General features: G+C 37.5%; 2 protein-coding genes across 2 annotated transcripts; both read right to left on the bottom strand.

Moving 5' to 3' along the window:
* Window positions 1-3,683: 3,683 nt before the first annotated feature.
* Window positions 3,684-5,607, bottom strand: LOC103714755. The gene has a single exon (XM_008802139.4). The coding sequence runs from the start codon at window positions 5,269-5,271 to the stop codon at window positions 4,327-4,329; it is 945 nt and encodes a 314-aa protein (XP_008800361.1). The 5' UTR covers window positions 5,272-5,607; the 3' UTR covers window positions 3,684-4,326.
* A 7,232-nt stretch (window positions 5,608-12,839) lies between these two features.
* LOC103714756 (protein Iojap-related, mitochondrial) lies at window positions 12,840-16,747 on the bottom strand. The gene is made up of 4 exons (XM_039130889.1): window positions 16,320-16,747; window positions 15,052-15,139; window positions 14,696-14,793; window positions 12,840-13,153 (listed from the first exon to the last, which is right to left on the bottom strand). The coding sequence occupies exons 1-4, from the start codon at window positions 16,620-16,622 to the stop codon at window positions 13,082-13,084; spliced, it is 561 nt and encodes a 186-aa protein (XP_038986817.1). The 5' UTR covers window positions 16,623-16,747; the 3' UTR covers window positions 12,840-13,081.
* Between the last annotated feature and the right edge of the window lie 778 nt (window positions 16,748-17,525).

Genomic DNA, 17,525 nt, shown 5'->3' with positions numbered 1-17,525 from the left:
CTGGGTTTTAAGGTGCTGGCAGGGATTTGTTTGTTGGGACATGAAAAGTTTGATCATCTCCCAAGTACAAATCTCTAGCCAAATTAAATGTAATCCACGATGAGGTAGAAAGTTATTTCTACAGTAATATATGTTATTTTTGCCTTTTTTTACTGCACCCTATTTGAATCATGGTTTAATTTATTTATCTAAAATTATACATGTTAGTGAGAAGAGAGATAAGAGAAACAGGGAAATTCACAGTTTTTGAATTTTAAAACTAGATTCTATTAGAAAGATGATTTATCTAATCCTAATTTTGAAATTTTGAGATCCAAAATCCTCCCATGATCGATCATTTTTTTATTTCATCTTTATACATTTTTTTCGCCAGCAGTCCTTCTATCACAGTATGATGTGTACCAAAATCTAAAGAGGAAATTTCTGCTCCCACAAGCCCCTAACTTGATAATTAACTATGAATTTTTGCTTTTGCCCATGGTCAACTTGTGACTACAAGTAGCTATAAGTCATGTTTGGCGAGTCAATCTAAAGTTTTGACTAGCTAAAGTGGTATTATGGCCGACCCCCGTACTAAAAAAGAATATGAGAGTCTTTTCTCTCATGGTATTTTAATTATGAAGGGCCATTTTGGTTACCAGGGTTACGCCTATGGTAGACTCGACTCAACTATTCTTTTGTAAGTTAAATAAATTAATTAATACAAGTATAGATACATCTGTGGAAATCCTAAAACAAAATATTCAAAAATTAAGATGAAGATATGTTGAAGAATTCCAAAATGAAATTCCAATATGATTAGTCACATAGCTCGCCATCCCGTCTACAGTACTATTGACTTTTCTATAAATGTGTTTATTGATGAATATGTCAATAGGGCTATCACTTCAACGTATAAACCTAGTACTCGACCTAGTCTTGTACTAGAACAACGATGAAAAAACTGGGTAGGGGTTCAAAATCTGACATACTAAAACTTACAAATCATATTTATATTTTGGAATTTTAGGCCTGACCTTACCGGAACCTACATAATTACCTAGTTTATACACATACATATATGTATGTTTGTGCTTGTGCATATGTATATATGTATATTAGTTTGTAAATCCTCCAATTAATTTCTGAACTCTTAGTACATGAAAGTTTCTTCTATTGTTTAGAGGAGCAGTGCTTAACTTAAGTTTAAGTAAAATATATCTTTTCAATGTTTTGATACCTGTTGTTATATAGTGAACCATCAAGTATTTGCTATTCTAAGTTTTAATTTTTGTAGAATGTATTGGATTTTCCATTGATAAGCTTCTTAAAAAAAAGTATGGATTATTTTAGCTTGGTTAGTTCTTCAAGATATAATGCTTGATACTTCATAGGTATCCGGACCTATTTTCCACCTGATCTAAACCTGATGTATATTTTTATTACTCAATCCCACGTCTGATCTCATCCTTAACTATACTAGGGTATGCAGGAAAGTTAAGAGTTGAAATCCCAACAGGTATGGATTAAACCTGGAGCCGATCTAAGCTACTAGCACTCTTGAGATTGATCCAATATTTTTTTTTTTTATTTTTTTGGTGAATTTTCTAATATCCATATCGATTCTCTCTGACTTTTTTATGTCATGCCAAATGTGAACCCTGAAAAGAGAGCCTCCAAAATTTGGAATATATTTGATGCCTCTTTTTTGGGAATCTTGTCCACCTGCACGAGCCTCTCTATCTGCATGTAAATTAATGGGACACGTGTTGTGACTTGACGAACTAGATATTATATATAGAATATACAAAAACAAACATAGCCGAAATGTGCATGAAGTGGGTGAATCGGTATGAAACAAATCAAATTATAATAGTTCAATATCAATATATGACGTAGATAGCATACATGTGCTGAAAAAATCTAATACCATACTATATTGATACTATAGTAGTGTAATACCGATACGAGATCTGATACCGAAACAACAAATTTTGATTAAGAATATAATTCGGATATCCAGCCCCTCTTAGATGTAGACACTTCTGTTTGCATTCCACCACCTTTCTACTGTGGAATCTCCCATTAAAACTTTAATATTCAATTGGCTATATTATTTCCTAATGCGCCACCCTTCTCTAATGTCACTTTTATGACTCATCAACATAGGAAGCTGGAATGCAACGTGTCACAAATATGAGATATTGTTTATAATTAAGAAAAACCTTCCACAAAACAATAGTAATGTTACGAGCACCATATACCATGCTTAAAAGTCTTGAACTGATTTCAGTTTAGTTAATCTTTTCCAAGTAGCTTAAAAGAGCTTAAGTTTGGCTAGAACTGTGCTTGAATTCGGTTCGATCAGATAACAAACATGCAAGCTCGGTTGCAATTCCCAAGTTTGAATTTAATTTCCAATCAAATTTGCTCGCATCTAACCACGAGAAGACTTGGCAGGATTACAAGAAAATTTTTTGATAATAAATTCAAGTCCTGTAGCATTACTTCAAACTTACGTCAGTCGTAGCATTGCTTTGTTTAGATCTTCTATTGGTCTCATTTGGACCAGATGTTTCCCGTTATGTGGACCAATCATGGCAAGACCACATGGGAGGCCACATGATTCAGGTCGTAGAAGTTACGTAGGACTCGCAACTAGAAAGCTTGGGAGAAACACATGGCTACTTCTGCTACATGATGGATTCTTTATTGTTGTTGTGACGTTGGATTAGATACGTGCGGATCTTTTAGATTCCTGTTGGGTGTTACATCCTAGAAGGAATATTTAGAGGTACATGAACATGTTAACCATGTCTCAAACGCAAATCTAATTAAAATCCCACTGTGGGTATAAAGATGTGTACCATTCTGAGCATTACTTACTTCACAGGCAATTTCCATGGCAAGCATATGATATGAATGAGTGGTGCAGGAGCTAGCATTACTATCATCCAAATCTTCATGATCAGATTCAATTTGTAGCCAGATCCAAGAATCGCGACCTCATCCGACGTGACCTAAACTCTGCAGCTAAGAGCCAAGAATTCAAGCTGCATCATTGATTAGGATCTCAAGTTGATCAAATCTAATGTCCATTGTAGACCATCTATGAACCTTATATGTGAACTTTGAAGAGGGAAGACCTTAAATATAATAATAATAAATTAAGAATAAATTACAAAAAAATTTCTAAAGCTTTTGCATACCATTGGATCATATAATAGCTGCTTCAAAATCTATGCAGAAAGAAATCATCCTATCGCACAAAAAATACAATCTTAGCCCATTCAGTCAAGAAACTAAATATTATGGCAATGGAATAAGATGATAAAATAAGAACTATGTCTTAAGGTGGGTGAACCGGTCAAGAATAAGAAGGTTGGGAAGTGTATAAATATAGAAAGTCTTATTTTGTATATACTAGTAAATGCGCACGGATCTTATGATCCATCTTTAGAAAACTGTGTCCTCTTATTCTTTTTTCTTTATGCCATCTTAATTCAAGTCATCACATCCATCCAATTACGTCGGACCAACGCACGAGCACCCACCCGGTGCGGTTCACCCACAATCTAAACAAAGACGGGCACATCTTTTTATGCCACTTTTTTTCGTAAGGAAGGCCAATCCATCTCAGGGATCGTTAGCTTCATCATGTCATCTCGTCAAAATCACTCATAGGACAGCAAATGGAAAAAGAAAAAGTAGAACTCCACGCAACCTTCTACTTTCCTTAGGAAATCAGCATTACACTGCTTTACATGGCACCTGCTCCCAACCGAAGAAAGGAAAAAATAAATAAATAAATAAGTGCATGACACACAAATAGACACACAACATTTTATGCTATTTCTGGTAACGAAAGCAAAACCATGCACATATAGTTAGCTTCGCTTGTCATCTCATCAAATATTGATAGGACAGCTCACAAACACTCTCTCTCATCATTTTTTTTTTAATTGTTACATCGACTGCTCACACCAAATGAGCACAACCAGTAAAAAAACCATATAAAGTAGAAGAAACAAAAAAACTGTTAGGTCTAAAAAAAAAAATTTAAAATAGTATGCTGCAAATAAAACCATTCAGTCTGCTGATAGAATGGCACTCATCACCATCTTACATGCTCCATCCCATCAAATCCTCTGTCGCCTGATGCCTACGTGTCCTCGTCTTCCGCTCTTCCACCATCCTAGCTCGCACCCACCGTCGACGGCTTTGCACTTCGCCGGAGACTCTATCAAACCTTAAGGACTCCGGCCAAAAAATATTTACAACCACCCCCCTGCCATCTTTCTATATGCCATTTCTTTTTAGTCCTCCTCCTTTGTTATTTTCTTAGATCTATCTCCCCAAGCTAAGACTGAGGGCGGCCTTGATGTCGAGTCTCCAGGCGTAACCACCGTCATCCAGCCGCCAGACGTCGCACGGCGCCGTCAGCGACCCCCGTCCCCGCCGACGGCTCGCGTAACGCACACGCACCCTGCAAGTGAACGCCCGGCACGTAACGCCAGGCACCATCCCCCTCGTCAACAGCGCCACCCTCACCTCCTCCTCCTGATCCGCCACCTCCTCCCTCGCGTCCTCCGCCACCGGCCCCACCACCATCCTCTGGTACGCCTCGTTGGTCCACATCACCCGGTCCCACGCGTCGGAGATGAAACCCGGGCACACGTCCTCGGCTTCCAACGCCGCTCTGACGACCTCGTCGCCGCCGCCACCGGCGGCAGCGGCCCACGTGTCGGTCACGCACTCCACCGTCACCCACGATCCCGCCGGCCTCACCGGCCGCGGGGCCACCACCTCCCCTCCCTCGCCGCCATCCGCTCCTCCTTCCCGTTCTCGTAGCCACGCCGGGGTCACGTAAGGCGCCGACGGAACGTCCTCCGGCGGCGTAGCCCCCTTCCTCTCCGGTGTCTCCGGCATCAGCGGCAGCGTCACCATCGACCCGGACCACACCGACAACGCCACCGACGACGACGGCGATCTTCTTTTTCTCTCCCCTACCTTAAACCCCCCTGCAGCTACATTTCTCGCTCTCCTTCCCCTTCTACCCTCCTTCCCTCCCCCGCCGCTCGCCTTCCTTCTCGCCCTCCCGGCTGTCACCCCGTCCGCCGCAGTCCCGGCCGCCACCGGCGGCGGCGGAGGTGCCGCCGGCTTCGGCGCGATCGGCCGGAACCTCAGCATAATCCGGCCAACTTTCCACGCAACGTCAGCACCACAATCCCCTCCTCCCCCCCCTCCTCCTCCTCCATAACTTGCGATGCAACACCCTCCCCTCCTCTCCATCTCCCACCTCAGAACTCGCCTCCCAAGCTCTACTTTCTCGCCTCAGGACACAGCTAGGAGCCGATAAGGGGTGCCATAAGTAGTCGGAGAAGGGCGACGCGTGTCCACGTCAACACGTGGCAGACAGCGACCGGGCACAGCGAGTGGGCAGAAGAACACGTGGCGGGAGGAGAGGAGGTGACCACGTGAAGGCTAGGAGATAGGGATTGGAGGGAAGGAAGGAGCCGGCGTCGGGGATAGAGGGAACGGGCCAATGGGAAGGCGAGGAGTGTCTTTGGCTAGGGCTCCCGAAAAAAACGCGTCGAGCCAGTGGACCTTTTGCCTTACATAGTAGAAAGTTTGGGCGAGTCTCGAGAATGAAGACACGTGGACGAATGAGAGATGGATCAGTGCTGTTGGTTGCTATTATTGGGGAGTGGGGAGAGGGGACACGTTGAGGGTTTGACAGCGACGTGGCCTGCAACCAGATTTATTGGGCTTAAATATTTTCTTCGAAGGACCAAAATGCCCCCACCTGGATAAGATGTTCTCCGCTAACGGCCGTTATAACTGTTTGGAATCAGACTAATAATAGTAACCTAACAATAAAAAATAAAAATAGATAAAATACAACATTACAAATTAGATGAGCCAGGATCCACCTTGTTGAAACAAGTGGGCACCCCTCTCTCTGCTTGTGTTGCGCCTAGACATGTTCTTGTATGTTGGAAGCTCCCACCTTCTGGCCATCTCAAAATAAATTTCGATGATAATCTGCTTGCTAATGGTGGTAATGCTGAAGTGGCGTTTGTGATCAGGGACCAAGCCTCCAGGTTAATTAATACGGAAGAGATGTCGTACTTTTGAGATTTCTGCTTTTGGGGCGGAGCTCAGAGCTGTATGGGAGGGACTCTCCTATACGAGACGTGTGCTAGAGGTTGGGTGTATTCTCCTTGAAGGGGACTCAGATGTGGTGATTGAGCGCATACGGAAGGAGGCGAGGGGAGGCAAAGCACCGCTTCTAGGCAATATTTAGTTGATACTGAGGGAGTGATGTGCTTTCCGGGCCATGCATGTATTTCAAAAGATAAACAGAACTGCTGATTTGGTCGCCTCATTTGCTGCCCAATATTCTGGAAGGATTCTCTGGACTCGGCACGCTTCTGTCCCTCCATCACTATGTAGTTTTATTTTTATGGCTTCAGTTGACTGTGCTCATGCGAGATTAGTAAAAGTAACCGATGTACCAAAAAAGAAAAAAAACAAGTAGGCCAATAGCTTAAAAAAGAAAGAGTAGAGATCCACGATCTAACGTAAACCTGCCATTGAAATAAATCTTGTATGTATGATCCATACCTGCATATCTTACGCGAGATGGGAGTGAAAATTTATACTTAAAATACACAACTTCTACAACCCGAGCAGCCAGTTCGCATGAAAGAGCTATTTGCCTGGTTTGGAGTAAATGACAGCCCTCTTTATGTTTAGGTTAACAAACCATGTCCCAAGAGATAAAATGAGATTGACCATTTCATCGAGTGGATATTTTAACCAAGTGATAACTACCATTGGGTCTTCTTCCATTAATAAAAAGTTGCAATAAAGGTACGATCTTATCAAGTAATATGAAGTCTACATCAACAAGACAACAGAATTATTGAGGCTATAGTTGGTAGGACAGAGACAACCAATTTAGTCATTGACTCAATAAAATGTGCCACTTTTGAAACTAGGTCTATCTATATATCTATCAAGTTGAGATCTCGATGGTTATGTGCGATATTGAACACATATGATATATGTGCGGAAGCATTTCTAAATTTTAACTCTTATTTATCCCAAGTAATATAGATTTTCGATATTCCTAGTAGCATGATATTTCACATGATGCAGTGGAGTATTCAATGAATATCAATGAGAATTACTTCCATTATATATTACCGTATGACTATAGTAATATAGGTTATAGCTATTTGCGTTGATAAAATAATATATTTAAATCAAATTTTTGTATTATTGGATATTTTTTATTTAGTAGAATAGCTATAGCACTGTCATCATTTTATTTCTAAAATAGTATTAATTCAACTAGGTTTGAGTAAATAATATTCTTCATAGCAGTTGTAACAGTTAATAACGATTTAGGAGGTAGGAGTCCTAGTTGTTGTAACTTTGGAAGCTAGTTGGAGGGATAGTTCGGGGATATTGAAAAAGTGGGAGCCATTCGCAAGATGATGATTGATGGGGAGCTGCGGGTCCCACTTAATAGGGTTGGCACGGTTGATCGGTGGGTGATTGGAGGAGCTGCCTCCAATGAGGTGTTATAGAGTTGGATTGGCCTATGGCGCACCATGGCCTATCCATGAGAGAGCTCATGATGGAAAAATCTTAAATCCAAATACCTAAGTGTGTCTATGTATGTATGTATGTATGTATGTATGTATGTATGTATGTATGTATGTATGTATGTATGTATGTATGTATATGTGTGTGTGTATATGTATATATATATATATGTATACACATATATATATACACACATATATATATATATGTATACATATATATACATATATATACACACACACATATATATATATATATATTTACTTATATATATATATTTACTTATATATAAACATACATACATACATACATACATACATATATATATATATATATATATATATATATATATATATATATATATATATATATATATATATATATATATATAGGGGATTGATAACCTACTCTCTGTTATGGTAGGTTATCAATCTACCCATTTTTCATTGAACAAAAGATACCCTTACTTTTTATAACTCTTAAGGGTATTTTATGTCTTTTTACAATCTCACATTAACTCACCCTCTCAACCCCCCAATTAATTCTCTCTCTCTCTCATATACATATATATAGATGTATATGTATGTATATACATACATATATAGATGTATATGTATGTACATATATATACATATACATATAGATGTATGTATATAAAGATAGATATATGTATGTATATATACGTACGTATATGCATATATATATATATAAATGTACATGTATACATATATACATACATACATACATACACACACATATATACACCGGAGAGAGAAAGAGAGAGAGGGAGAGAGTATTAATTGGAGGGTTGAGAGGGTGAATTAATGTGGAATTGTAAAAAGACATAAATACCCTTAAGAGTTATAAAAAGTAAGGATATTTTTTGTTTTAGAAAAAATGGGTAGATTGATAACCTACCATAACAGAGAGTAGGTTATCAATCCCCACATATATATATACATATATATATATATATATATATATACATATATATATATATATATACATATATATATATATATATATACATATATATATATATATATACATATATATATATATATATACATATATATATATATATATATATATACATATATATATATATATATATATATATACAAATAATCTACAGCCTAACCCAAACAGATATGGTTGGCATTGAATGTGGAATTTGACCAGTCATAAATGCAGACCGGAAAAAGTTGGAACTGAAAGTCGAAGGAGACTTTTTAGTTCACCAAAGATCAGGGTAGGTCTGGTTAGAATCATCTCCAAATTCAGTGCATGGGTGCGTCCGGCTGCAGACCTTAGGATGGTTAGATGCACCATGCATGAGAAGACTTCTTTCATATTTTAGACTTGCGACATGCTGCATGCATATTAAGACGAAGCATATTATGACGAACTAGTCTTCACGTACTCTTTTATTTAAACTAAAAATTTAATTTTATTTAAATTTAATTATAAGTACTACGATCGGTTCGTAGTCAGCTCTAATGAATTTATATTACAATGTTCCCTAATCTACATAGATTGTGGGCCGAATCCACTCAGATATCATTTATAACAATTTAAGACCTCATTCAAAAAGACTGGTCGAAAGATATTATTTGGATCTCTTGATTCTATATAAGTATCCAATATCTATCCAACGAGTAACTGATGTGAAACTAAACACACACCCGCACGAGTTCTCACATACCACTCTTACTGTTTTTAATTATTACAATGATATTATTGATCATTTTTCGCCAATATAATAGAAAATAACTAAAGATAATAGGAAAAATTTGATAGCATTATTTGTATAATAGAGTTCCTCAAGTAAACAAAGGAAATTATTTTCATTAGTTCATACAAAAATATGAATTTAGAGAGTGGTTTTATGTGGACATGCACAAGGTTACTGGTGGTGTTCGGTTGAATTCTACCGGTAAATGTCAAAACACCTTCTAATTTGCCTTTACAAATCATCTGCAGCCTAACCCAGTCATCATTCCAAATTGGATATGGTTGGAATTGAATGTGGAATCTGACTACCAAGTTTCCAACATTTAACAATTCAAGTTAGGCTTAGCTTGATTTAGTTCCAAATTTAATGTATGGTATAAACAAAGAAGAAGGTTAAATACAAGTATACAACCAAAATAGTAGTATCATACTACCATATTAGATTCATGGCATGTCTATCTTGTTTAAATGAAAGCAGCTGTTTGGGGATAATGCCATGCAATCATGGTTAAACTGCATGTAAAATAGCTAAAATAGGCACATCTATGTGTCTCATAATGAAATTTCTATGCTCCCAATTTATAAATATATTTTTTTTACATATATATCCTTATAAATATATGAAATTATATGTATACTCTTGTATATCTATTGTTTACATATATGCTCTTACATATTATTACTTCCTTTAATGTATCTACCCAGTGGTCAATATGCTCTCTAATGCCATGAAGTAATGAGCTATTTAAAATTGAAATAATTAAATAACCTTAACTTAATAAAGATAAAAGTATAAAAGAAATAATTTATAAGGCAAACATCTAAATAGTAAATTTATGAGTGTATGCATAAGCTTAAAAATTTATTAAAGGTAAACATACAAAAAAAGATAATTAAATGCTAGTTAAACTAATATAACTATGACATCGAGGGTAGACATATAATAAGAAATATTTTATAAAGGTATGCACGTAAATAGTGAATATATGAGGGAATACATGCAATCTTAAATATTTATATAGGTTTACATGTAAAAAATCCAATTTTTAACACTTATGAAATTATTTTATAGGCTATCATTTTAGCAATGTAAATAGTGTCTCTTTTTTTCCCTGCTTCCCTACTTTGAGGCCTTCCCTTGCAATCATGTATACCACTAGAATTAGAATTTTCCTTGGACTTGTGGAAAGATATTGCCTCTTATTCTCTTGTATTAAGCAACCAATCCTTGTCATCAAAAAAAGGCATGGGAGTTGATCTCGCTAATCCTATTAGGTACAACCTTTTAATTTCTTTCTTTCTTTCATATGTTGTTGTATATTGGATCAAGCATACTCCAACATGATACATTGCCTTAACCATTGACCAATATCTTGGTGAGATTAAGCACCAATAGGCTCTAATTGACAGACAAAATTGTGCCGTTATACCGGCTTCGAGCACATTGCATCTGAGCCCTTGCAAGCTTGATGTCATCATCAATGCTTATAAAGTGCCAATTGCTCCTCTTATCTTGAAGGTGTTGGAGAATTCTCCAAAACCAGCTCATATTAGAATCAAAGAGATGGCCTCCCCTTTACGACTTCAGCAGTCAGATGCTAAACCAACATGCCAAAAAATGCATGAGTTGTTGGCCTACTTCTTTCTGATGTTCATTTCCAAGATTCTTATCTTATCTGCCGAAGAATAGTATGGTAGAGAATAATATGCCTTTGCCCAAACTCCTTGACGTTTGAAGCCTTTGTTCCCCAAGGATCTTCCCTTTAGTTTTATAGAAAATTTGTTCCTTTAAGCCTTTACCCAATGGGAAGCCATCATTGCTTGTTCCTTTAAGCCTTTACCCAGTTTAACCACATCCAACATGGATCATTTAATTGGTGACCAAAAAATGAATGGTAAAATAGTAACTCACCATGGTAATTTTTCAGACTTTGAACTGTGATTTCAATGAAAAGGAATTAGATCTCAAAATGTACTACGATTGCAGAACAGCCTTAAATGGCAGATTGGTTGTATCCAACATAACTCCCTCTAGCATTGGTGTGATCAAGGATGTTGGAGCTCATTATATGCTCTCCATCTGTCATTGGAAAAACAGCAATGATTGCAACATACTGTGATCCAAACTGTTTCAATTTTCATTCACTGGAAAAACAATAGTGATTGCAGTATACTGTGATCCAAACTGTTGTCAATGTTCAATGGGGCTTATGTTTCTAGGTATGTGATGCACAATATCTGTATTGGCAGCTTGATAGCTGCATAGGTTTTTACCGTAGGCTTGAGTAGATTCGTGCGCAGCTCCACGATCGCCTTCCGATGCACCATCAGATCCCCTAATAGGAGAAACCAAGTTTCCACTGCTGAACAGACCTAGTCTGTGTATTTCAGTTGGCCACTAGGGGCAAGGTGCCTAGCCTACCATGCATCAATATAGAAAGACTAGAAAACTTTCATAAAATGAAGTTGCACCAATGTTAACAACAACCCATGATGCAGCCTATCTAGACCTTGCACAATCATGAAATAATGAGCTGTGGTTATGAGAGTGTTGCTTGCTAATGCCTGAACTTGGCTCAAGGCTTGAAGCTGCACCATTGAAGTAGATACAAGTATTAATTTGTGTGTCCAGATTTTTTTCCCCCTCCTCTTTATCTTAAAATCTTATCAACAGAAGTAGCACACTATCGATAATAGTAAATGATTATAGCCAATGCAATCATTTCACAACAAATAGAGAGATTGGCAAAGTCCAACTACTGCAGCATCTTTTTTTAGACCTCTCTTGAACTACCATTATCTCGTTTTGAACCCAGTCTATTCACTTTCCGACTCCACACCATCACTGCCCATCTCACAAAAAGAACAAGACTTTCTCACAACCCTTTACCTCCTTTTTTTTTTCTCTTTTTCTGACTGGGTACCTGCCCAGCTCCTTTCTTTGGTGGGTACCTGAACAGCTTATTCAACAATAGCTAAAAGAACCAATCAGAATTCTTCCCAACATACTCTGCCCTTAACCAGAATCACCTAATCATCTATATGCTAGAAGAACAACAGAACATGTACGAGCTATCTTTCTTAAGAAAATATGGACATCAAAGTCTCCTGTTTAAAGCAACTATTATGAAGCTTTCTGTAATCATTATCATAGTCATCAACACGACAGGGCATCATATAGTGGTTGTACTCCTTATTGTGACAAAATGAAACCTCTTCCTTGATGTTGGACTCCAACAAGTGAAAAGCACAACTACAGAATAGCTGAAAACAATCTGCTCCCTTCCACTGAGCCCACCAAGAGTCCTGAATATCAGAGGAAGAGGTCAAGTCATGTATAAGCCAAATCCCTATAGTTGGAACAAACCTAACTTGTGACTAGATTGTTTGAGGCCCCGCTGCACTTGCTGTGGGGCTCAGGTAGGTCAGCAAGAAGGCGGTGTTGCATCGTTGATATGACCATTAATCTAAAAGCCACCAAGGAAGCACAGGACTTCTTGACTTCAGGCTTTTCCCTTCCAATCAAGACTGACTCATCCTTATTTTCAGCTTGGAGACGAGATAATTATACGTCATCATACACCAAAATATAGTTCCAATGCAACTTGGACAAGAAACTGCCAAATATTCATTAACGAAGCACAACAATTGCAAAAGGTTGACTAAATACACTTCCAATCAGAGATGTTAACCAGGACGCTGGAATGATGGCATCTTGGAATTCACAACTGGTTCGTTGAAATAGAGTAGATCAGTGAACACTCTTCATTGGTTTTTTCGAGTTGTTCCTACGTCGAGTTTTCACAATGGCTTTCTCCAAATCCTGCAGAGAAGAAATGGATATCCCATTAGTTCTTCGAGATCCAAACTATCAGGATAGAATATGCAAAGTGAAGTTGTAGCATCATTACATAAGCATACACAAATTACTAATGTCTTTGGCTTAGTTGCTTTGCACTTTGTTTCTTCTAAAATGAGGACACCAAACAATTGGATGATTAAGTGGATGATTAAGTGTATAAGTAAATTCATTCAACAGATATTCTTCCAACCGAATCACCTTCCACAAAGAGGAACAAAAAGCACTGCAAGGGAGAAGATTGTTGACAGCCAGAAACCACAACCTAAAAGTTCAGAAAATATCTTTCAATTTGTCACCGTTGAAACAGTATGTCTTTTGGAAGCACATAATATCTCACAACAACCCTTGTTAATCTAGTTCTTACTCTACAGAGTACAAGAGAATTGCAACAGCCAAAGTGGAGGTATCGCAAGTTACATATCATGCAGATTAACAATTAACATGTGGGACCGCCAACAAACACCCACTTCTCAACTATTATAACACAAATTCCTTAGCCTGCAAATCAAATTCACATATTCTCGCCCTGCTCATTTTCTATACATTGTTTTAAATTTAATAATTACACTTCTTTTGGTATAGTTCTTACTCTTTTTAAGGGCAGAAAACAAGAAAGTGCACCACCCAGTAACATACAGCAAATTCAAAAATAAAATTGCAAAATGAAGAAAATGTGTATTCTGGTTGCCGGATGTCTAACAGCCAGGATTCATTTCTTAAATGTTTTAATCTTCAAGTCTACTTTATGGAACTTTGAATTGCAGATTTCACCCTCAGTGATATGATGTAAGATGACCAAGAACATCTGATAGCTTGCATAGACAAATCTGCACATGCATGGTGCAACAATTTGTGTTAAAGCCAGCAAGTTGAAACAAATATTTTTTAGCAAGCTCTCATAACTCGACTTTTTTTGATTAATCAAGTGATATGCACTGTTTTCTTAGTCTCAACAGGACTTCTTGGACTTGCACCCTAGCATAAAGTCCACTATGAGACTTGCAATGTGTCAGTTCCCCAAGCACATATAGTTGATGCTTTTCTCCTGAGTCTCTTTGGCCTGTACTCAAGTCTGCCAACTCCTTAGGCATGAACGAACTCCCATTCATGCAATCCAATGGCGTCTGCCAAGCCATCTGTCCAATAATGTGGTTGACTGAAACCCCTTTTGTCATGTTGCATTATAATGTTTTAAACTAGCATCGTTTGATTTTGATGTACCGTGGAAGATGAAAATGCCTTCTCCTCTCTAGCAGATAAACACTAGGGACATTCACCAATTTTCTAACAGCATGAACATCAAAGTCAACACCTTTTTCTTTTCTAAGTGAAAATGCTAATATGCTTGGACCATGTACTTCAGTCGGTAATTTAATAATTTCATTTTAGATATGGGAAACTAAACAAAGGAAGAAAATCAATGAGCTCAGCATTAGTCTTTCAAATCAAAATTATCCATTGTGCTTGGGTATTCTGAATACAAGCATAGATTTCTAAGCCAACCTGGCTGGGTCCCTTGGGAGAAATCTCTGTTGTCCAAAGGCTTTCCAAATTATAGTATGCTCTTGCCTTCTCATCAAGTGCATGAACTATCACAGTACCTGAGCAATGAAAACAGTATGAACCAAAGAACCTAGTCAGTTAAGAACAGGTGACTAAAGTATTAATTTTATACTAAGCAGAAGTCCTTATGTAAACCAAAAAAAAACATTTTGGTAATCGTTTACTGGAAAAGAAAAACAGAATTAAAAGCTCTATAGTAGAAAGGTAGACTATTTTTAGGCTTGATCAGCTGCAGAAAATGTTGAATGATTAAAGGATATCGGCCCCAAATGTGGTTCTAGAAATGAGGAACTCACCAGAATCAATGACAATCCATTTTCCTCCTCCATGGCCTTCTACACTTGGAAGCAGCATTCGCTCAGCTCCCTTTTGCTTTTGTTTTACCTGTTCAACATAAATTAACAAATCAAAAGACATAGCATGAGAAAAAACTTTTGTGATAATGACAAAGACTGAGGACAAATTGTAGCTACAAGATACATGACAAATCAGTAAACTATTAAGAAGCAAAAATATATAAGCACCTAAGAAATTTTGGTCATTGTGTATAACTGTCTGCTCAGCTGGAAATAACCGCAGTGCGGAATAGAAAAATTATCAATACCAGTGACCAATAAGCCCAAGCAGCTACTTGAAGTTATAGCAATCTACAAGGTCACCATAAAGAACTCTCTTTTAAAATATCCAATGCCAGAGAGGTGTTCAGGGTATTGGTTCCCTACTGATAATGACACACCCTGTACTAGCTGATACAGTCTGGCAATAAAACCTTCTCAGGTACAAGTATAATCCTTGCCATAAGGTACAAGGCTTTAGAACATAATGAGCCTTATATGAAGAAGTTCCTATAAAATATCAAAAGACGAGATACGAATATATTGAATATCGGTGTACTTATTACAGAAAAATAACCTAATGATCAACATATTTTGAAGCAACATTTGTTGAACGTTAGCTAGCTAAGAATGTTACATATTGTCAGCAACCAATATCATATCCAGTCACACTCATTATTAATTTGAGCAGCAACATCATCACTCAAATGTCCTGGGATTTATTGGGATAAAAATTTTCGCTACAAAAATTTATCAGCATAAGCGGAACTAGAAGCCTTGATCCATGAACCTTCCACAACACGGTGAATTTGAAGCTTGGACTATGAAAAAAAAATGTAGGAGCAAAAGGTAGAAAACTTTAGATAATAATTTCAGTTTAAGGCCCTATTTCGCTGCCGCATAGTTAACAAGAGGATAGATACCTAGATATAAATTTCATCTTTAATATATATATATATATATATATATATATATATATATATATATATATATATATATATATATATATATATATATATATATATATATCTCTTTTGGTTCATCTCACTCAGGACCCATAATTTCAAACACCCGCAGAGCTTATTCGTCCACTTTGCTCTCAAGAAACTGAAGCCGTCATAAATAAGAAAGATCATAACCCAGGATACCCTACCCTACCATCAGAAATTTGACATTTTGCCCAACTGAGAGGGAAATTAATCTAATTGGGAAGATGGAATCGAACCTGCCTTGTGGATTAAGGCCTGCGCGATGTTCCTGACGTGCCAGTTGGAGCGGCCGGTGGCGATGACCATGTAGTCCGTCCAGTCGCACTGGTTCCGGACAGGGATGACCCGGACATCATCGGCCTTGACGTCGCTCAGCACCTTCTCGACCTCCTCAAGATCGAGGATCCCTAGTTTCCCGTTGGCCGAGGAGGAGGAGGTGGACGCTGGGCGGAGGAGAAACCCTAGCTGCCTCCATGGGCGATGGAGAGGGCACGGAGGAAAGAGGGAGCCCGAGATTACTCGCGATCGCAATGCCGCCAACATCGTAGGATTAGAGATCAGAGGACAGAGGAGGAATCCTTTTTTATAATTAAGAGAAAAAAAAGGGGGTTCAGCTCGCGATCGCAATCGCTCGCTTCTCGTTCCCGTTTTTTCAGAAGAAAAAAATAATAATAATCCCATATAAGGTTCGGCTTATTCTGACCAAAGTCAATTAGGTTTTTGGAGAGGTTTGGTTAGCCCCCACTCCACAGTCCATACTCAAAAACCTAGATGAAGAAAAAAGATTATTCAGGCAAAGCATGTGGTTAGATAAACCAACGAGCGTGTGGATTGGGTGGCTATATACGTGGCTAACTATTCCAATAACATCTTGTGGGCGGAGGATGGGAAGCTGCCTCAGGAGCTCCGCGATATTTTGTTTTTCGATTTTACTGGGTGCATCCATATACGTGTTATATAAATCATCCGGTCTAGCCAAAAAAAAAAAAAATCTCATATAGCATATAAAATATATTATTTCCCTCTAGATATTCTTAATATACAAAAAGATGTATTTTTTTAATTTTATATTGCTTAGGTTAATTCCTTAATATTAATATTATCATATAAAATATCATGATACAAAATATTAATATTATGTTATAATGTTATATTTATATTATTGGTATTATATTATTATAAAATATTGTATATTATTGTAATTTTTTGCCTTCTTCTATCAACAAATCAATATTTTAGATGGTTCCTTTAAAATTTGGCATAAGCATGTAATAGCTTTGACACATGGCATAATTTCTCCGGTTCTTATTTTTTCTATACTGTTAACATATAAGCCTCGTTGCTTAGAAAATTTGCTAGCGAATAACAATTATATTTTTGATGAATTTCTTCTTTGGTTATAATAGCGATTGTTCTCCCAATCTATATGATTTGAAATTATTTATT

Source organism: Phoenix dactylifera, chromosome 10 (genome assembly GCF_009389715.1).
Source record: "Phoenix dactylifera cultivar Barhee BC4 chromosome 10, palm_55x_up_171113_PBpolish2nd_filt_p, whole genome shotgun sequence".
Classification (NCBI taxonomy): Eukaryota; Viridiplantae; Streptophyta; class Magnoliopsida; order Arecales; family Arecaceae; genus Phoenix; species Phoenix dactylifera.
Note: the sequence above shows the minus strand (reverse complement) of the source record. Positions and strands in the feature narration are given on the sequence as shown.